The 23,546-nt window shown below is 33.6% G+C and overlaps 1 protein-coding gene across 1 annotated transcript in view; it reads left to right on the forward strand.

Annotated features, from left to right (window-relative positions):
* Nucleotides 1-23,546, forward strand: part of Rsf1 (remodeling and spacing factor 1) — a 137,865-nt gene that overhangs the window by 49,195 nt on the left and 65,124 nt on the right. The window contains exons 4-5 of the mRNA XM_048787878.1: nt 13,381-13,473; nt 16,219-16,424. Coding sequence (XP_048643835.1) covers nt 13,381-13,473; nt 16,219-16,424 — 299 coding nt within the window. The remainder of the gene's footprint in view (nt 1-13,380; nt 13,474-16,218; nt 16,425-23,546) is intronic.

Below are 23,546 nucleotides of genomic sequence, written 5' to 3' on the forward strand. Positions count from 1 at the left end.
CTACCTAATTCAGGCTTTGGTCATATACTGTGTGAATCTTCCTCACCATCTGATTTGTTCTCCAGCTTTTTTCTTTTTGGTACTAGAGACTGAACCCAGGGGTGCTTCACCACTGAACAGCATCCCCAGCCCTTCTGGTATTTTAGATAGAGACAGGGTTTCACTGAGTTGCTTAGGGACTTGCTAAGTTGCTGAGGCTGGCTTTGAACTTGAGATCCTCCTGCCTCCGATTTTCTGAGCCTCTGAGATTATAACATGGTTTACCACACCTGGCTTGTTCTCCAGCTTTTAATCTTGGAACTTTCTACCACCTCACTGCTACAGGAGTGATCTTGTAAACACAAAAGTGTTTCTGTATCACTTTGAAAGTGGTAGTGGTTTTCTTTCACTTACAAATCTGTACTTTGTGGTATAGAATTTGCCATCTTTTTCATCTCTTGGGTTTTTGCGTATACCATGTCCACTTCTTGGAATGCCTTCCCACTTGTTTTTCTGGTAAACTTATTTATCCTTTAGCTCTCAGCTCGGATATCATCATCTCCCTGAGGTCTTTCCCAGGAAAAATTTCCCTTTGTGAACTTATATTTAACTCCTTTATAGAAACTGTGATTTTTATGTTGATTGTTCATTTTGTACCAGGCCCTTTGTTTAGTTCTTTCCTTATATGATCTGAAGTTTGAAATACTAATTATCCTTACTTTATCCAAAAAAGCAATTGATTTTGAGAAACTGAATAATTAGTGCAGTTCCACATTGATCATCATGGAAGAAATAGCACTCTAACTCAGGCCTTGATGAATACAATTTTCAGATGGAATCTTTATCTTCCAAGTGAGGTGGCAGTCTTTCTCTTGGTGGTAATTTTGTACATATATCTTAACTGAGAGCTGTTTCTTTTCTTTTAGTTATTGGAATATAGTAAAGGTATGATTCTTTTTAAATACAGAAGAAGTCTTTGGCATCTTCTAGGCCTTGTTCCTTCGCTCATGCAGTCTATCAGTCTAAGCCTTCCCTGCTAAATCTAAACTTAGTAGATTACACTACTATCAGTTTAGTCACCATTTGCACCTGTTTGTCATCTCTTGTTAGTGTCTTCCTAAAACAGCTGAACTAAGCCTCTAGAATGAGCAGAACTTTGTTAGAAAATTATCAGCAGCTTAGCCTTACTATAATACATTAGGACCTATCAAGAGAGAGAGTAGCAGAGAGAGACCTAGTAAGGAATTTACTGTGATCAACCAACTGATGAATGTGGCTTAAATTAGGTTTTGGCAGTAAGAATGGAAAGGAAGGAGTGAGTGTGAGAGCTGTTTGGAAAGAAGAATCAATAACTCCTATAGAGAGTAGGGAAGAGAGAAATCTAGCAACTCAGCTCAACGAAGGGCATTCATCGTTGTGTGATATCTTAAACTTGGTGATATAAATTGTACAGTATTTATTATCCAGAACAAAACAGAACCTAAACATCTAGACTTTTTCTTTCAAGTTGGAATTATCCTAAAAATTAACCCAGTGAGTTGAAATTTAGGTGATCTGCTAGGACCTGTTAATTCCTTCCTTAGTTGGGTAGGATATGGTATTATCATGCTTTACATTCTTTTTACTTGGCACATTGCAAAGAAATTTCTCTGCCAGTGAACTCATGCTTCTACGAAACTCTTCCATTTCTTTTGGTTAATGATTTTAGATATCATGAGTATTTTAGACATCTGCTTTCACAAATTCAGTATCTGTGCCAGTACTTTCCTACTGATCTGTCTCCTTTCCCAAGACAACCATACAAAGACCTTCTTTTATGTATATGTGTGTATGTGTGTGTGTGTGTGTCTGTGTGTGTGTGTATTAATTAGATGGGGGCAATGGCTCAAGTCTGTAATTTCAGCAGCTCAGGAGGCGGAGGCAGGAGGATCTCAAGTTCAAAGCCAGTCCAGCAACTTAGCTAGCGAGGCCCTAAGCAAGTTAATGAGAGCCTGTCTCAATATAAAAAGTAAAAAGTGATGGGGTGTGACTTGATGGTAAAGTACCTCTGGGATAAATTCCCAGTTTAAAAAAAAAAAAGCAATAGGAAAGCCCCCTGGTGGTGCTTGCCTGTAGCTGAGCTACTCTGAAGGCTGAGACAGGAGGATCACTTGAGCTCAGGAGTTTGAGCCCACTCTGAGAGATCCTATCTCAAAAAAAGAAAAAGAAAAAAAAAGGTGATTTCCAAAAGTAATAGGAAAACCAGTTTTTAATAAACTACCCTTTTAAAGAAATCATACTTGATCCTCCCTCAGCCTCAGAATAATTTATAAGTAAAGGAACCAGGTGTTTAAAAAAAAACGAAACGGTAATTTATGATTACTGGGTTTTCTTTGATTCTGTAATCTCCAGTGCATGCTGCAACAATGATAGAGAGTTTTCAAAGAAAAAACAGTATCATACTGAGTGTAATTATTGATTTTTAAGAGGCACTTGATTTCAAGAAATGTTAAGTATAAAAAAATACTATTTTAAATAAGTAGTATCTGGGGTTCAACAAAACCTAATATCACACTCTTCTGGGATGATTGTTAATCCCTCAACAGAAAATAATCTTATTTGTTTATCCCTCAACAGTAAAGGAAAGACAAAGGCCAATCTCTCTTACTTGGTCCCTAGGTACACATGTAGAAATCTTTTGAAAGTGAACAAGTTTGGTAATAGAAGGCCTTGCTCTAAACAGTATTTTCTAAAGACCTATTGCTTTTCCCCCTCTCAGTACTGGGGATTGAACCAGTATGTATGTATGTGTACACACACACACATATATATGTATATCTGAATCTAACAATATTTTTCTGTATTTTAAAGATGAGTGACCTATTTTTGTCTCATTGCCTTCATCCCCTACTTTTGTTTTGATTGTTCCTTCTGATTCTTCTTGAACTATTTTGAGCTTTGCCTTGATATAATGGAGATATGACATAGTGAATAATTGATAGGCATCTTTTCCTTGTCTCTTTTACTAACAACAAAATCTACTTTATAGGTGAAGGACCTGAAATTCAAATAGGTGATTGACTCAGTAAGATCACAGTGCCGATAGATAGGGAGTGCCAAGACATGATTTTAAACTTTGTGTCCCTTTTTGTTTATGCTGCCTCTAGATTACTGATTAAAGAAGATTATTTGGTAAGAGACACTTTACAATCACACTCCTTCCATTTTAGGTACATTACTATGGTTAATATAATTTATGAATATAAAATAGCTATTTAGAGATTTTTTTTATTCTTGCTACACTATTATCAGGTATTTTTAAAGCACCTTTCCCTTGGCTAAAGACTTCAAAACGGACACTTTTGAGAGTTGCTTCTCAAATTTTTTGCTTGTAAATGTTTCCAGTTTATAGGTTATCTTAGGTGATACTTGCCAAGAGTTTCAACTGCCTGTCTCATTAATTCCAAGTTCCTTTAGGAGGAATTACATCCTCCTTATGCTGCTGTCAAGTACACTGTCCAGCACAGCATAGATTGCTGATGAAATGGTTGTGAATTTAACTAATTACTGAGTGCTTGCTTCTTTTCTGAACATTTTTTGGGAATCAGTGTTGCTTGAGACCTTTGTCATTGTAATGTTTCCTACGTTAGTATATTTTTTAAGGATTTAAAGAAACGCTGATTCTATATAACTCATAATGCATTCTTAGTAGGCAGGTTTGCAGGTATCCCATCATAAAAAATTATTTCAATAATTATACCAGAGAACATTGGTAAACATTTATTGAACATCTACTATTAGTAAGGATTTATACTTTGTAAGTACTGTAGGAAACAGAATCAATTTTGTTTTGATTTTTAAAATTTATCTAGTTTTAGAGAGCACCCATTTAAAAAGATATAAAATATATGAAACCTCTTTTATAAATGGTAAAAACATATAGGCTTGGTATTTCTTTGATAAGATATTTACACAACAATGTGAATCTGCCTTTTCTTAAATATTTCCTGCCACAGCTTAGCTCAAGCTTTGTCATTTTTCACTTGAATTTTTGCAAAAAGCTTTAGTCTCTTTGACATTAACAACTTACTTTTTATGTGTTTTGATTATTTTCCATTAGTTCCTCTAAACCCTCATTAGTTTCCCATTTTTAGTACCCATGATCTGTTTATTTTTCATTATTATTTTTATTTGTTCTGTTTGGTTCTACATGATAGCAGAATGCATTTGAATTCATCATACACAAATGATGTGCAACATTTCAATTCTCTGGTTACATGGTGTAGAGATGCCAGATTGGTGCAATCATACATGTACCTAGGGTAATGACGTCCATCACATTCCAACATCTTTCCTGTACCCATAACTCCTCCCCACTCTTCTTTTTGCCCAATGCAAAGTGCCTCCATTCTTCCCATGCCCCCCCCTACCCCCATCATGGATCAGCATTCAAAAATCAGAGAAAACATTTGGCCTTTAGGTTTTTGGGATTGATTTACTTTGCTTAACATAATATTTTCCAACTCCATCCATTTACCTGCAAATGCCATAATTTTATTCCAGTGTGTGTGTGTGTGTGTGTGTGTATGTATATGTGTGTGTGTGTGTGTGTGTGTGTGTGTGTATATATATATATATATATATATATATATATATATCATAGTTTCTTTATCCATTTATCTCTTAATAGGCATTTAGGTTAGCTCCACATTTTTAGCTATTCTGAATTCAGCGGCTATGAACATTGGTGTGGCTATGTCACTATATTATGCTGATTTTAAGTCCTTTGGGTATAGACAGAGGAGTGGTATAACTGTATCAAATGGTGGTTACATTCCAAGTTTTCTAAGGAATCTCCATTGCTTTCCAAAGTAGTTGCACCAATTTGTAGTCCTAACAGCAATGTTATGAGTGTACCTTTTCCCCTACATCCTCTCCAACACTTTAAATTATTGCTTGTATTCTTAATAACTGCCATTGTGACTGGGGTGGCTGAGATGAAATCTTAGAATAGTTTTCATTTGCATTTCTCTAATTACTAAAGAAGTTGAACTTTTTCATATATTTGTTGATTGTTTATATATCTTCTTATTAGAAGTGTCTATTCAGTGACTTGGCCCATTTATTGATTGGTTGTTTGTTTTTTTGGTATTAAGTCTTTTAATTGTTTATATATCCTGGAGATTAGTGCTCTATCTAATGTACTTGTGGTAAAAATTGGCTCCCATACTGTAGGCTCTCTCTTCACCTCAATGATTGTTTCCTTTGCTGAGAAGAAGCTTTTTAGTTTGGATTCATCCCATTTATTGATTCTTGTCCTTTAGGAGTCTTGTTAAGGAAGTCGGGCCCTAATCCAACATGATGAAGATTTGGGCCTACTTTTTATTCTGTTAGGTTTAGGGTCTCTGGTCTAATTCCTAGGTCCTTGATCTACTTTGAGTTGAGTTTTGTACATGGTAACAGATAAGAGGTTTAATTTCATTTTGCTATGTATGGATTTCAGTTTTGCCAGCACCATTTGTTGAATAGGCTATCCTTTCTCCAATGTATGTTTATGGTGCCTTTGCCTAGTATGAGATAACTGTATTCATGTGGGTTGGTCTCTGTGTCTTCTATTCTGTACAAATGGTCTACATGTCTACTATGGTGTCAATACCATGCTGTTTTTGTTACTATGGCTTTGTAGTATAGTTTAAGGTCTGGTATTGTGATGCCTCCTGCTTCACTTGTTTTGGCTAAGGATTGCTTTAGGTATTCTAGGTCTCTTATTTTTCCAGATTTTATCATTGCTTTTTCTATTTCTATGAAGTATATCATTGGGATTATAATAGGAATTGCATTAAGTCTGTAGAAGGCTTTTTGTAATATGGCCATTTTGACAATATTAATTCTGCCTATTCAGGAACATGGGAGATTTTTCATCTTCTTGGGTTTCTTTTTTTAGTGTTCTGTAGTTTTCATTCCCAGGTATTTTATCTTATTTTTTTTTTTTGAGCTATTGTGAATTGGGGTAGTTTTTCTCATTTCTCTTTCTGTGGATTCATCAGTTATGTATAGAAATGCATTTGATTTATGGATATTAATTCTATATTCTGCTACTTTTCTGAATTCATTTATTAGGTCTAGAAGTTTTCTGATGGAATATTTTTGTGTCTTCTAAATATGGAAGCATTGTTGGCAAATAGTGATAGTTTCAATTCTTTCCCTATGTATAGCCCTTTAATTTCTTTTTTCTGTCTGATTGCTCTGGCTAGAATTTCAAGGACTATGTTGAATTGAAGTGGTGAAAGAGGGCATCTTGTTCTAGTGTTTAGAGGGAATGCGTCCAATTTTTCTCCATTTACAATGATGTCGGCCTTGGGCTTAGCATAGATAGCTTTTAAAATGTTAAGGTATGATTCTACTATTATCCTAGTTTATCTAGTGTTTTGAACATGAAGAGATGTTGTATTTTATTGAATGCTTTTTCAGCATCTATTGAGATAATCATATGATTTTTGTCTTTAAATCTTTTGATGTGATGTATTACATTTATTGATTTCTGTATGTTGAGCCAACCTTGCCTCACTGGAATGAACCCCACTTGATCATGGTGCACTATCTTTTTCATATGTTTTTGGATGCGATTGGCCAGAATTTTATTGAGACTTTTGTGTTTGTGTTCATCAGGGATATTGACCTGAAGTTTTCTTTCCTTGATGTTTTTTTTTTTTTTTTTTTTTAAAGAGAGAGTGAGAGAGAGAATTTTTTTAATGTTTATTTTTTAGTTTTCGGCTGACACAACATCTTTGTATGTGGTGCTGAGGATCGAACCCGGGCCGCACGCATGCCAGGCGAGCGCGCTACCACTTGAGCCACATCCCCAGCCCCCTTGATGTGTTTTTGATTTTGATATCAGGGTGATGCTAGCCTCATCAAATGAGTTTGGACAGGTTCCCTCCTTTTCTATTTCATGGAATAATTTGAGGAGTATTGGTATTAGTTTTTCTTGGAAGGTCTTGTAGAACTCAGCTGAGAATCCATCTGGTCTTGGGCTTTTCTTGGTTGGTAGGCTTTTGATGACATTTTTTATTTCCTTGCTTGAAATTGATTTGCTTAAATTTGGGTAGATCATATGTTTCTAGAAATTTGTTGGTGCATTGAGATTTTCTGTTGTTTTGGAATATAAATTTTCAAAATAGTTTGTAATTATCTTCTGTATTTCAATAGTGTTCATTGTGATATTTCCCTTTTCATTATGAATTTCATAATTTGAGTTTACTCTCTCCTTTTCATTAGGGGGCTAATGGTTTATCAATTTTACCTATTTTTTTCAAAGAACCAACTTTTTATTTTGTCAGCTTTTTAAAATTGTTTTCTTTTGTTTCAATTTCATTGATTTCAGTCATTTCTTATACTATTTTTTGGTGTTGATTTGTTTTCTAAAGATGTAATATTACGTCATTTATTTGTTTACTTTTTATTTTTTTAATGAATGAACTCAATGCACTTTCCTCTTAGCACTACCTTCAGTGTCCCAGAGATTTTGATATGTTGTATCAGTGTTCTCATTTACCTCTAAGAATATTTTTTATCTCCTCCCTGATGTCTTCTGCTATCCATTGCTCTTTTCACTATCTATCTAGTGTCTAGGTGTTGGAGTAGCTTCTAGTTTTTATTTTATCATTGATTTCTAGTTTCATTTATTATGATATTATAGAATACAGGATAGTATCTCGATTTTTTTTGTACTTGCTGAGAGTTACTTTATAGTTTAGAGGAGGATCCATGTGCTGCTGAGAAAAAGGTGTATTTGCTCAATTATGGATGGAATACTGTATATATGTCTGTTAAGTCATTATTTAGTTCTATACTTTCTTTGTTTAGTTTTTGTTTGGAAGATTTATCCAGTGGTTAGAAAGTGTGTTAAAGTCACCACTATTATTGTGTTGTGATCTATTTGCTTCTTGAAATTGAGAAGGGTTTGTTTAATATACTTACATGCTCCATTGTTTGAGGCATAGATATTTGTGATTGTTATGTCTTGTTGATGTATGATTCCCGTAAGCAGTATGAAATATCCCTGTTTATTTCTTCTGACTAACTTTGATGTGAAGTCCACTTTATCTGATATTAGGATGGAAACCCCTGCTTGTTGACATAGCCCATGTGAGTGACATATTTTTTCCCATCCTTTTACCTTCAGTCTGTGAATGTCTTTTCCTATGATATGAGTCTTTTGAAGGCAGCGTGTTGTTGGATCTTTTTTTAAAATCCAATGTGTGTCTTTTAATTGATGAGTTTAGGTCATTGACATTCAGGGTTATTATTGAGACATGATCACTTGGAAGACAGAACCTAAGGCACTGAAGACAAAAAATATAATCTTATAAATAAATTTTACCACACAGTGAAGATAGTGAAGATAGATTTGTATTCACAGACATTTTGGTTTATTTTTGGTTTTTAACTTAAATTGGATTCTCCTTTGATTGGCTTTTCCTTTAGTGTAGTTCCTCCCTTTGCTGATTTTTGTTTCCTCTTCATGGAATGTATTGCTGAGAATATTCTGTAATGCCAGCTTTCTTGTTGAAAATTCTTTTAATTTTTGTTTATCTCAAAGGTTTTTTTTTTTTTTTTTTTTTTTGTCAACAGATCTGAAGGTTAATTTTGCTGGACATATGATTCTTGGTTGGTTTCCATTTTCTTTCAGAGCTTGGTATATGTTGTTCAAGGATTTCCTAGCTATGATGGTCTGATTCGAGAAATCTGAGATCCAGATTGGTTTTCCACTATATGTAATCTGAAACTTTTTTCTTGCGGCCTTGAAAATTCTATCCTTACTACGTACGGTATGCATTTTCATTATAACTTGCCTTGGTGTGGATGTGTTGTAATTTTGTACATTTGGTGTCTTGTAAGCCTCTTACATTTGATTTTCCAACTCATTTTTCATGTTTGGAAATTTTCTGATATTATTTCGTTGAAGTGAATGTGCATTCCCTTGGATTGTATCTCTGTGCCTTCCTCTATCATGATAATTATTAGATTTGGTCTTTTCATGTTGTCCCTTAATTCTTGGAGATTCTGCTAGTGGTTTCTCACTTGAAAAGTTCTTGATACTTTTTATTGAAATTTTTATTTGGTTTCTTGTTTACTTTATTTCAAGGTTTTCTGTTTCCTTTTTTTTTTTTTTCTTCAGAGTTTCTGTCTCTTTCTTGAAGTAATATTTTGGTACTTTTATTTTTTCTCTCATCTCTTTGTTGGGTTGGCCAGTTGTTGCCTATATTAGCTTTATTCTTTTTTTTTTTAATGAAGTTTCTTTTATTTTTTAATTTTTTTTTAAAGAGGGGGAGAAAGAGAGAGAGAGAGAGAGAGAGAGAATTTTTTAATATTTATTTTTTAGTTTTCGGCGGATACAACATCCTTGTTTGTATGTGGTGCTGAGGATCGATCCCGGACCGCACGCATGCCAGGCGAGCGCACTACCGCTTGAGCCACATCACCAGCCCCTATATTACCTTTCTTAATTAATGTTTTGCTTTGTTTATCATTTTAATTATGTACATTCTGAATTCCTTCTCTGACATTTTATCTACTGTGCTGTCAGTGGAATCTATTATCAGTCAATGGAATCTATTATCAGTTTGGTTTGTTTCTGGCACTTTCTTTACTTGTTTCTTCATATTGTCCGTGTGTCTTCCTTTCAAGTAGTGTTGATTCAGGGTATTGCAGTTTCTACCTTATAATCTTGTAGTGTTTCTGCAAGTTACCAGTACCTTGCTTTTAGGAACCTGGATGATGGACTTGTAGGTCCTGGCTCTTGTCACTAGATAGAAGCCAGTGGGAAAGGCCACCCCACACGTTGACTGTGTTCCTACTGCGTGGTGGGTCAGGGTTGTTCTGCTCCTACTGCTTGGCAGGCCAGGGTCGTGGTCATCTTCTGCCCCTCTTTTTCCACAACCCATGCTCTGTTTTGACAGGCTCACTGTCTTCCTTCACTTATATCTCTGCCCATTGCCAACCTCAAGCATACTTTAAAAATTTTTTTAAAATTTTTATTTGTTGATGGACATTATTTATTCATATGTGGTGCTGAGAAGCAAATCCAGTGTCTCACACTTGATAGGCAAGCTCTCTATCACTGAGCTATAACCTTAGCCCCTCAAGCACACTTTCAGTCTATTTTTCTAGGATTCACCATAACAAACTCCTGTGTTCAACCTTCTTAGTTGTTATTATGTCATAATCATTCATATTCCCATTGAAAAACATGTTTTCTTTTTGACATTCCATTTTACCTCCTCATGTGTAAAACCTTATTGATTCTTTTGACCTTGGACAAATGTCACCAGTTGAATAAAACTTTCCTTGGTCTCCCTTTATCCTTTGACTGAGTTAGTATTTCTCTTCTCTTTGTTTTCATTTTTATAATCTAATCGGTTACCCATTTTGCAGGTAGCTCACTGACTGCTTTTTCCACGATAATTGTTTGCATTATTGTCTGTCCTTCTCAGAATTCTGAGTTTCTTGGAGTGGAGACCATCTCTTAATTCATCTTTGCCCTTCTAGTACTTATTGTAGGGGGTGTGTGCTACATAAATATTTGGTTTAATCTTCCTACAAAATTATTAGATAGAAAACTGACATATTTACACCTTGCTTCTTTTGACATACAATTTTTGTTAATTATAAACCATATATTTCCTTATTTTTAACAAAAATTGGACAGAAGCTACACTGATAATTATAAACCATATATTTGCTTATTTTATCAGTGTAGCGTCTGTCCCCAGCTCCCTTAGTGATAAGTGACTTTTGTTATTTTCTTAAATATAAACAAATGATTAAAGTAATTAATACTTCTCTTATTTCACAGGTGCAATGCAAATCTCTTTTTCACTTCCTTGCTGTGGATAAGAATACAGTCAATTTAAGGGTTGAAATGTTATTCATATACAATAAAATTAACACTCCTAAATTATGCGATTTAGTTTTCTCTAGTACATTTACAAGGAGTATGAAACCTTTCTTGTTTCCAAAACATTTTTATTACTCATAAAAGAAATCCCTACCCATTAGGAGCTATGCGCATTTATTCTTTTTCCTACTTCCTGGCAACTATTGATTTATTGTCTGAATCTGGATTTCTCTATACTGGACATTTGTTATATATATAATCATTCAGTATGTGACCTTTTGTTTTTAGTTTCTTTCATTAATATGTTTTCAGGGTTCATCCATGCTACAGTATGCATCACTACTTCAACACTGACCCTCTCCCACTTTTAATTTTTTTATTTATTTTTCAGTGCTGGGAATCAAAACCAGGGACTTGTATGCTCTCTTCCACGGAGCCACATCCTTAGTCCTATTTATTCCTTTTTATGACTGCATAAATTCCATTATATGAATGTACATTTTGTTATTCATTCAACTGATTGTGTACATTTGATTTGTTTTCTTCTACCATTTGTCCAATGTGAATAATACTGCTATTGCTTTTATTATGAATACAAGAAATTGCTAAGTATTATGGTAACTCATTGCCAAAATTTGAGGAACTGCCTACCTTTTCTTCAAAGCAGCTGCTCTGTGTTACCTTTCCATTCACTATCTGTGATTATTTTACATCCTCACCAGCACTTATTATCTTTCTCATGGAGGTGAAATGTGTATTCAGATCCTGGTCTTTTAGCTTTTGATATACTTATTTTAGGTCTAACCTGTATAATACTCCTAAAAATTTCTTTTTTCTCCATTTGTCTTGGGTTTAAAATTTGTTTTTGTTTTGTTTTTCTTTATAAAATACAATGCTGTAAGTGGGAAGAAGTATGGTGGTATTACAGGTAATGGGAAATTCCTTCTTATGAGTCCTTGAAGACCCAATTCTATTGTAGAGTTCTTGGCCATGTACTTGCATTATATTCTTTTATTATCCTATTACTTACATCTTGTGATGTTTATTTATTAGTCCAGTTGGCAAAAATTATAGTAGTGGAGAATAGGAAAAGCACCTCTGAGGATCCATCCAGGTTATTCCTAGGTTGTCTTAAGCAGTCCCTCTTGCCTGCTCGTCCTACCTGGCTAATTGCCTATGCTCCTGGGTCCTTTTTCCTTGACCTTCATTTTTCTCTTTGTTCCTTGAAATAAAATATATCAAATTGATAGGCATTTTGCATAATTTTCCATGCTCAGTTAATATCCTCATTCTTGTTCTCCTTTTATTACTGAAAAAACTGGCTTAAAGATTATAAGCACATGGCTTTTCAGTGGAGTGTTTTTTTTTTTAAATCTATATTTTTTACTAGGTACTATGGTGCATTCCTATAATCCCATCTGCTCAGGAAGCTGAGGCAGGAGGATGGCAAGTTCAAAGCCAGCCTCAGTAACTCAGTGAGACCCTATCTCTAAATAATATTTAAAAGGGCTGTGGATGTGGCTCAGTAGTTAAGTACCCCTGGGTTCTATCCTCAGTTCCAACAACAACAACAGCATAAATCTTTTTACTTCAGTCTGGTAGAGTGGCTCTTTTTTTTTTACTGAAATGTTTGTGTTGGGAGAGAATCTGAGCCATGTAAGTTAAAGCATTTAAATGAAGTTCTGTATTGGAATTTTGACTTTATCCATAACAAACAGGAGGACATTGAAATTTCATTCTTCTATATGGCTGAGTAAAACTCCATTTTGGCTAGGAGGTAAGGTAGGAGAATTACAAATTCAAGGTCAGCCTTGGCAACATAGTGAGTACCTGACTCAAAAGTATAAATTAAAAGCATTGGTGTTATAGCCTGATGGGAAAGCACCCCCAAGTTGTTTAATCCCTAATTTCGTTAAGTTTGTGTGTTCCTTTTAGCACCTTTTTTTTTTTTTAAGCATATTTCCATTTTAGGTGAACAAACTGTTGTCCTGTCTTCAAGGACTTAAGCCTTAACAGACTAAAATAATTATTCAAACATGAAAAATATGCCCTAAAAGAGCAAAGCACAGAGCTCCAGAGTTTACTTTTTACCTTTACTTCAGTTTTCAGACAATAGTAAACATTCTGGATAGATTTAAGTACGATTGTTTTTAGGGTGGAATTAGATTGGACTGTTGTTTGGTAAAAACTCCTTCCTTTATACATATGTATTAGCAAGAACACTTAACATCACTAGTGCGGTGGCACATACCTGTAATCCCAGCAGCTTTAGAAGCTGAGGCAGGAGAATCACAAGCCAGCCTTAGCAACTTAGAGAGGCCCTAAGCAACTCAGCCAGACCCTGTCTCTAAATAAAAAATTAAAAAGGGCTGGGGATGTGGCTCAATGGTTGAGTGCCTCCGAGTTCTATTCCTAGTTAACCCCCCAAACCCCCGCCAAAAAAAATACAACATGATCACAGAAAACTGCCAATGTTAATAAAATTTGCTCTTGTCTATTAAGATATTTTTTTTTTCTTACAGATATGCCAAGAATTTAACAGTACGTGGGCATGGGAGATGGAGAAGAAAGGATATCTTGAAATGAGTGTTGAATGTAAACTAGCACTCTTAAAGGTAATAAATGTATTATTTGTTACAATTATTTTTATTTAATTTAAAATTTCACTTTGACTCCCAGTTAAATTAAAAATGAACATAAAATAGACATTGTTGAACAAAAGATTAAAAAAAATTTTTTTTTAGTTGTTCATAGACCTTTTTTTTCTTTTAAATTTATTTAAATGTGGTGCTGAGAATTGAACCCAGTGCCTCACACATGCCAGGCAAGTGCGCTGCCACTGAGCCCCAGCCCCAGCCCCAGCACCGAACAATAAATTTTTTGCTTCTTTATTTTTCTGTGACAAAACAGTCTGTTCTCTGAATTGCTGTTTTTAAAAATTGTCTTCAAAACATGTTTAATTTATTTCTGCTTGCAAGGAAAGTAATAGAATGGATAAGCAATTACCTTAAATTACTTTTTTCACTGTTTTCAGCTTTCACATTCATTGCCACATATTGTAAACTGTGGATACTCTTTTACTGATTTACCAACATAGTAATCTGATATTGTTTTCCAGATGACTAAGGGCATATCACTGCGTGTTTAATAAAACCCTCACATATCCAGAAGTACTCGATTAAAATGAGTCATCTCAATGTAGGCTTATTTTCAGCGTTTTCTTTTTTTCCCCCCTGCCCACTTCTTAATTAGGCAGGAGGATAATATGTCATTATAATATGGGACGAATAATATTCTGTGTGAAAATATTAATGATGTCTTCATTAATTCTAAAATTTGCAGTGTTTGATAACTAGGCTCTATGTTCAAAGGACCTCACGATTTTATGATGATTTCTAATCTATAATGTCAGCATACATACATTTTTTTCAGAGATAGACTATAGCTATGGAGTGGCTATTATTTTGTTGTTATATATTAATGGCCTTTACAACCTACATGAAAATCTACAAGATGCATATAATGTTTCTGAGAAAACCAAATATCATACTAAACTCATATTTCAAAGTGAATTATCATGCAAGCTCATCTGTCCCCAGTTTAGTTTGTGGTCCCAAAGGAGTATATAAAGTTTCTCATTGGAGTGTTAGAATGGAGCCTAGAACTTCTGTTCATAACTTTTTAAAAAATTTCAGCTTCTGAAATAATTTTCTGTGCATTCCTAAAATGTATATAATTGTTGATAAAGAGGCAGGTGTATGATAAATATGAATACGTGAATGTAATGTCTATAATACACATATAATTATTGAGCTTGTGTTATAAATTTTTTTTTGACCATAAGAATTCTTGATCACATAATGTTTAGAGAGCACTTGCCTAGTATACTGGATCTCTGGGTTGAATCCCCAACATTGCAAAAAGAAACAGCACATACACACGGTAAAAAAAAATATATAGGCTTTTGGGCTAGCTTGCACAAGCAAAGGCAAAGAGGAATTTCATTTATTCCTGCCTAAGTAGAGCAACTCATAGAAGAAATCTGACTTTGATACATAATCCTATACAAAATATACAATAAAAAGTTGTACTTCTATTTTAGAAATGAGGAGTTTTCTCAAACAATTAAAACAAACTGCCAAATGATTCAGCAGTCCCTCTACTGGGTTCATATTTAGTGGAGATAAAATCAGTTTTTTTAAAAAATAGTTTTTTAATTGTTCGTGGACCTTTATTTGCATATTTATATGTGGTGCTGGGAATTGAATGCAGTGCCTCACACACATGAGGCAAGTGCTCTACCCCTGAGCTACAACTCCAGCCTCAAAAAATCAGTTTTTGAAACACATATCTGTACTCCTGTGATCATAGCAGCAGTAATTGTGATATGGAATGAATCCAAGTGTCTATTTATATATGAAATGGATGGATAAATATGTGAATATATGTGTACACATACACATATATACATAAAATGGAAAATTCTTCAGGCTTAAAGGAAATACTGTCATTTGTGACAACATGAATGATCCTGGGACATATTGTGTTAAGTGAAATAAACCAGGCACAGAAAGAAATACCCCATGTTCTTACTTAAACGTGGAATATAAAGACTCAAACCCACAGCAACAGAGAGTAGAATGGTGGTTATGTGGCTTGTAGTTATTGGGCAGATAGGAGAGAAATTGGTCAACCTTAAAAAAAATTCAGGTAGAAGAAAGGATTTAAAGAAATCTATTGTACAAGATAGTCTTGTTAAGAAAAATATATTACATACTTAAAAATTGCTAATAGATTTTAAGTGTTCTTACCACAAGAAATAAGTATGTGAAGTAATAAATGTTAAGTTGCTTGATTTAGCTATTCTTCATGGTTTACATACATTAAAACATCATATTGTACACCATGTATATATGTAATTTTTATTTGCCTAATTAGTTAATAACTTAAACAATGATTGAAAGCAGTGAAAAGAAAAATTTATACCTGTGCGACAACTTGGGAGTTTTTAGTGCAAATAGATTTTTGCTTTAGAAATATAATTTGGTTTATGTCAGTGGTTATATATGTATGTATGTATGTATTTATTTATTTATTTATTGGTACTTGGGATATAATCTAGGGCACTTTACATCGGTGGTTGTTTTATACCTATGCAATGGTGTAGAATTAAAATGTAAGTTTAAAACTTAATCTCTTTAATTCTTTTAAACACATTTGGGAAGAGGATAGTGAAAAATGGATAAACTGTGTGTTCTGTCTGCTTTGCTTAAATCAATTATGTGGTTATATCATATTTCTTGTGATGGAGAAATATTATTATTATTTACAAACATTTTAAGACATTTTTGTTTTTTCAGTATCTCTGTGAGTGTCAGTTTGATGACAATCTTAAATTCAAGAATATTATTAATGAGGAAGATGCTGATACTATGCGTCTCCAGCCAATTGGGCGAGACAAAGATGGCCTTATGTACTGGTACCAGTTGGATCAAGATCATAATGTCAGAATGTACATAGAAGAACAAGATGATCAAGATGGCTCTTCATGGAAATGCATTGTCAGGTATTCTTTATTGGAATCTCTACATTTATTTACATGATTCTTACACTTTCATCTCCTCTCTATTAATGTGATCTTTGAGGCAAGGGTGGACCTTTTAATGGGATTGTTGAATTTCCAGGGCCTTACCTAGAGCCCAAAACAGTATCTTTATTAGGTACTTAATTAGTTATTTGTCAAATAAATTTGGCAGTTCAATCCAAATCAGGACATAAGTCTGTATTTCAAAAAGCCATAATCTGAATAATAATATTGTGTAATAGTATTTGTAAAAGTATATATTCTTACACAAAAACACCAGAAAAGCATTTTTTTTTTTTTGTTCTTGACTTATGTATCATGTTCTATTAGGCATTGCTTATTTATTTCTGTTTTAAGTTGCCCAACATATTTTATCACCATATGTTTTCTTTTTTTAATGCTTTTTTTTAAAAAAGAGAGAATTTTTTAAATATTTACTTTTTAGTTTTCGGTAGACATAACATCTTTATTTTATTTTTATGTGGTGCTGAGGATCGAACCCATCGCCCCGCGCATGCCAGGCGAGTGTGTTACCGCTTGAGCCACATCCCCAGCCTCACCATATGTTTTCTAATTTGCTGTGTACAAATTTATTTATTGGTTTCTAAGGAACATTATGATTTCTTGTTCTAGTCCTTTTAAAATGTTTTGATATTTCACTTTTTTGACAAAGATATTTAAACAGATATAGTATACAATGTTGAAATATAACTTTTTTTAAAATCGTAAGATACAGCAAAGGGGAAAGAGGGGAAGGGAGGGGGCATGGAGTTAGAAAAGACTTTGGAATGAGATGGACATCATTACCCTAAGTATATGTATGAAAACACAAATGGTGTGACTAATTTGTGTACAACCAGAGATATGAAAAATTGTGTTCTACATATGCATTCTTCTGTCATATATAACAAATTAGAATTTAAAAACAAGATGAAAAAAGTCATAAGTGAAACTGGGATATTTTCTTTAGAATATTTATGTCTAATTTTTTATCTTTTTTAACTTTTTTAGAAATATTTCATTTATGGCCATAGTATATTTTAATTTTGAAAACATCATGGGGCTGGGGATGTGGCTCAAGCGGTAGCATGCTCGCCTGGCATGCGTGGGGCACTGGGTTCAATCCTCAGCACCACATAAAAATAAAGATGTTGTGTCCACCAAAAACTAAAAAATAAATATTAAAAAAAATAGAAAACATCATGGATCCTATAAAGTAGGGAGAACTTATAAGTATCTAACTGTTGGCTTATGCAAAGCTCCTTTTGACATTAGCATATATCTGTTTTTGCTCCTTTTTATTTTTAGCATTTTTTTAGTGATTACTTCTTAATTTATAATATTTGTATAGGTCAGAAAAATCTCAACTTTTATTCTCTAAGAATAAATGTGAAAGGATTGAATTCTTTGGGTATTGTTTTATATGCACATATAACTACATGATTCTCCTTGTAGTTCTTTTTTTTCCTTTTGATATTTTTAGTTGTAGATGGACACAATGCTTTTATTTATATATGGAGCTGAGGATCGAACCCAGTGCTTCACATGTGCTAGGCAAGTGCTCTACCATTGAGCTACAACCTTAGCTCTGGAGTTCTGTTCTTGAGATTTTACCAGCATGTCTGTGATTCCTCATATCAACTTTATATAGTTATTTTAAAAATATTCTGTCCTAGTCTGTTGACCAAAAAAAATAACACAGAGAAAAATAATTGTAATTACTGTTGTTGAGTCATACATGTTTAAAACAACTAACGTTTTAAGTAGATTATACCCTAATGCATGATGTAAAATTTTGAGTTAACATTTAATCTGGGTTTCTCCATTTACTATCTGTAGGCACTTCATTTCTCTGAGAGCTGCTTTCCTGTGCTTTAAAACAAAGATGTTAATACTTCCCTAAAAAGTTGTTGTGAGGAATATATGAAAAATGATGCTAATACCATAAAAGCACTCTGTAAATATTTGCTTTTGTCTTTGCAGCTTTTAAAAGTATTGGCTATTCTTTTTCTTTTAAAAAAAAAAAAAAGGACTGGGGTTATGGCTCAGTGGCAGAATGCTTGCCTCGCAGATATGAGGTACTGGGTTGAATCCTCAGTACCACATCAAAATTGAATAAACAAAATAAAGATATTGTGTCCATGTATAACTAAAAAATATTTTTAAAATACTTTTTTTTTAGTTGCATTGTTTTTGGTAGTTTATTTGTTTATTTTTATGTGATGCTTAGGATTGAACTCAATGCCTTACAAGTGCTATGCAAGCCTTCTGCCACTGAGCTACACACCATCCCTCAGCATTGGCTTTTCTTTTTTTTTTTTTTTTTTTTTTTTTANAGCTGAAGTAATTTCTGTGTGTGTGGGTTTTTTTTTTTTTTTTTTTTTTTTTTTTTAAGAGAGAGGGAGAGAGAGAGAGAGAGAGAGAGAGAGAATTTTAATATTTATTTATTTTTTTAGTTTTCGTCAGACACAACATCTTTGTTTGTATGTGGTGCTGAGGATCGAACCCGGGCCGCACGCATGCCAGGCAAGCGCGCTACCGCTTGAGCCAAATCCCCAGCCCCAGCATTGGCTTTTCTAACCCCAAAGATTCAAACTTAGTTTCTTCATTGAAGAAAGGTCCAGATCCTTCTTTTACCTCTTCTCACTCTTGACTATTCCCCAGACTTTATTCTCTATGTTTCTGCTTTCTTTTTCTGTGTTTAAATTTTATTTAAGTGGGGTGTGTGTGTGTGTGTGTGTGTGTGTGTATTGAACCAAGGGACACTCTTATCACTGAGCTACATCCCAGACCTTAAAAAAGTTTCAAAACATGTTTTTATTAAGTTGCCAGTGTTGGTAACTTGAAATCCACCTGCCTCATCTTCATCCAGCTGGGATTATAGTCACGTGCCACCATGCCTGGCCACTTCTGCATTTTTATTTGTTTTTAAATCCTCTTTCTATGTGTAAATATGTATATGGTATTCATAAAATGGTGTATGTATGTGGGAATTGTTCAGAAGCATAAGTTCACACAGAAGTTCTGAACACAGTTTTCTTATGTTCAGAACCACAGAAGAACCAGTTCTTCAGTGAATTGTTGGCAGATTAGTTTTAGCTGTTTTGAAGATCTTTATAAATAAGTTATCTGTATCTGCACATTTTCCTGGGAACTTTGCCCAAATAATGTAGAAATATTTAGAACTATTCAGAAACCATTGGGGTTGTTGATCTGATTTTGGATAATAAAATCCAGTTTTTTAACACTTGATAGACTCACTGATATTCTTTTTTTTCCTTCACTAAATTTATGGATTTTTATTACATACCAACTTGTATAATAGGCCATGTGCTAATAAGCAGCTCGGGATTTAGTAGTAAACGATACAGCTCTGACATTTCTAGCTGGGTTTTAGGTACCTGTGAAATGTCTTATATTGCAAAGAACAGCTTTTAATTATAAATTGTGTAAGTATTTTCTGGAGAAGAACAATAGTTTTCCTCAGATTCGCATATCTCATATATATAAATGAGCTGTTTTGTAGCACGGCATTTCAGATAGCTTTAACTTACCAACACAGTGAACCTACTATTAACATGTTTTCTCCACATAAGTCCATTTTGTGCATGTTAAATGTGAAAAGCATAATGTTCTTTTTGCTTCCTTACAAACTCATTAGGGGGCTGTGGGTCTAGCTCAGAGATAGAGTGCTTGCCTAGCATGCTTGAGGCCCTGGATTGGATTCTCCATCAACACCAGTGGGAGGCAGGGGGAAGATACCACTTGTCATGAATATGTATTTGGTACCAAAAATAATGTGAAGTATCATCCCACTTGCCTCAGGTAAGAACACACCTGGAATATAGTATTTATTAATGTAGTGAAGGAGCAAGTCCCTTATGGGAAAAAAATTTTTTAAAAAAGATTTTTGAATGAAATAAAATGCTTAATATAGCAGAAACTTAGGGATACATAACTCTCTTCACATATTTAAAGAATTCATTTGTGGAATGCTTTCTCACAGGCTGAGCCATGATCAGTGGATATATATTAGGGGGATGTAGAACTGTGCTTGATAAGAGCAAAAACACTTACATTGCAGAGACATAATTGTCTTAAGACTGATAAATGCTGTCAAAAGCATTCTCTAAAATTGGAGGTATATATGAAGTGGCGTTTTAAAGAGGGATTAATCTTTTTTAACAAGAAATTTAGAAAGAAACACAAGTGATAGGAAAGAGTAAATAAATCAAGTGGAATTATGACTTTTTCATTTAATCAGCTATATTTAGATATTTTTCTTAAATTGTGAATTGTATTTTTTACTAGCAAAATGAAAATCCTGCTTCTTTTCCTTAAAGCAATTTCTTTAAAATAATACTGTTACTTTCTTAGAGATCATTTGTTGTTAGAAATCTGCTTCTGACTAGTTTTTAATAGATAAGGAAAATAATCTAGTCTTCAGAATTTTGTTTTTTTTAAAGCCAGTAGTCAGCCTTTTTAAATGATTGACAGATTTGTAAAAATAATTGAGCACTGCAACTTAAAAATTATATGGAGGCCTGAGGTTGTGGCTCAGCATTAGAGAGCTCTCCTGGCATGTGTGAGGCCCAGGGTTCAATCCTCAGTACCACATAAAAATAAATAAAACAAAGGTATTTTAATAAATATTTTAAAAATCAAATGGAGTATGTTTATAAAAATGAAAATCCACTAAACTTTACATATTTGATCCTCCACTAAAAATATGTCATAGCATCACTGTAGTTTTATATCTTAGTTAAATAGCAATTTCCATTTTGCTTGTTACAAAATTATTAATGTATATGAGATGGATTGGAAGCAGTTAATTTATATATGTAGAATTTTATTTTACATTGGAAAAGATATGAGATTACAGTAGAATAAAAGTAAAGGTTGTTAAATTTTATTGAGCTATATGAAATTGTCAACATTTTGAACTTTTTTTAACCTGCAAAAATGGCAGTTTTGTATGGTTTAGTCAGGTGTTAATAAAATTTCAATAACAAAAATATATATTATCTAGCCAGTGTCTTACTTGTTCCAGAAAATATCAAAACAGAATTGTCACAGAAGAAAATATTTGTTATAATTAGTTAATCTCTAATTAGGTCCCCATGAAACAGGATAAAATATTTTTACGCCAAATAATACATAATAAATGATATTATTCGCCATAATAGTTAAGAGAATTTCTTTATGAGTGAAAAAGAATGTGAATATGACAAAAATATGATAATATTTGTTTAGTAGTGATAGAATTTTCACAAATAGAGGGCTTAAATAGAGGAGACTTTATCAGGTGTTTCTTTTGGATCAGAGGGGCACTATAATGTGGTTAGGTTCCAAGTCTACTAAGGAAGATGAAGTTTAATGCAGATTGTTCAACATGAAGAATATGTTTGTATAACTAATATTCATATGAAAAACTATCCAGCATTATTATTCATGAGAGAGTTTCCATTGAAAATCACCATGAGGTACCACTGCCTCTAAAAGTGTCTAGAAGAAAAATGACAATACCAAATGTTAGCAAGGAAATAGAGCAGCTAGAACTCTATACCTTGGTTGGTAGTAGAAATGAAAAATGTTACAAACATCATTAAAAAAATTTCTTGAAATGTTAACACATAGATATCCTGTAACCCATCAATTTAACTTCTCTGCATTTATATTAGAGAAATGAAAACCCATCTTCAAAAACCTTGTATAAGAATATTCATAGCATCTTTTTCCTTAGCAGTACTCATGGATCACCACTAAGTATTGAAAAGGAATGACCTCATACTATGTTGATTTGCCTCAAAATCCCCTTGTTTGATTACATTTATTTTAAGCTTTGGAATTAATAAAGCTGATAACCAATGGTTTAGTAATCAAAACTCTGATCTCTTTCCTCTTTGGTAGGGGAAAGGGATTCAGTAGGAATTAAATTTTTAAAGACTTGTGATGATAAAATAAGTGCTGAGAACAAAGCAATGGAGAAGTTCATTAATGAATTTGACAGGGTCATCAATATTGAAAATCTGAAACCAGAACAAGTGTGTAATGCTGACAAAAGGCCTCAGAAATACACTGATACAGGTGGTGAGTCAGCCCTACAAGAATTAAGGATGCCAAGGAAAGAGTATCCAGTTGCATGTGCTAATGAAGCAGGCGTAAGAAGTGTAAACTTTGATGGGAAAAAGCTTGTGCATCTGTTTTATAGGGATGAATTTCCTACCAGTTCATTAATATGCTAACATTTTTTTTTACCATCCTCTAGACTAGATGATAACCTCAAGATTTTATTATTCCTTGACCACTGTTCTGCTCATCGTCCAAATGATAATCTTTTCAGAAATAATGTTTATGCCATGTACTTTCCCTCAAATGGGGACTTATTAATTCAGCCATGTGATGAAATATCCTTAGATCCATGAAGAATAAATTTTAAAAAACACTTTCTTGAACAGCAGGCTAGCAGAAGTAAACAGAAGTGCAGGTGTGGAAATTTTTAAAAAGGGGTTTATTTTTCCAGTGCCTTACATGGTGTTGCCAATGCTTGGAACACAGTGATTAATGATATGCCTCCTGGCTTGACCAGTGTCTTGCAGCTGTGTTCAGTGATTTTGATGAATAAAGAGATGACTTTGAAGCATTCTGCATTATCAACTAAGAAATGTTTTTTACCTCCTGCCATATGCAAAAAAAAAAAAAATATATAACTTTAGAATCTGATGGTTAGCTGGAATAAGGACATATCTTAAGTTTATAAAATTGATAATGAAACTCCAGTTGTCCAATCACTGACTGTTGATGTAATAGTCAAAATCGTTATAAATCAAGGTAATCCTGAATTTGTTAGCAAGGAAGGTGATGCTGTTAATTATGCAAAGTAAGTTTCTATAGTTGGAATCATCACTGTAGTTTTATATCTTAGTTAAATAGCAATTTCTATGAAGGACTAGAGTAGTATGGATTAATAACAAAACAAGAGGGAGTTTTCAAGATGGCAGAATAGAGGGAATCGTGTTCCTGGCTGCTTGGTGTAGTGAAACCAAGAAAACTGACAGGTAGCTTCTAAGGAAGGTAGGTGAACAAAAAAAAAAAAAAAAAGAA

Source organism: Marmota marmota, unplaced genomic scaffold, assembly GCF_001458135.2.
Source record: "Marmota marmota marmota unplaced genomic scaffold, marMar, whole genome shotgun sequence".
NCBI lineage: Eukaryota > Metazoa > Chordata > Mammalia > Rodentia > Sciuridae > Marmota > Marmota marmota.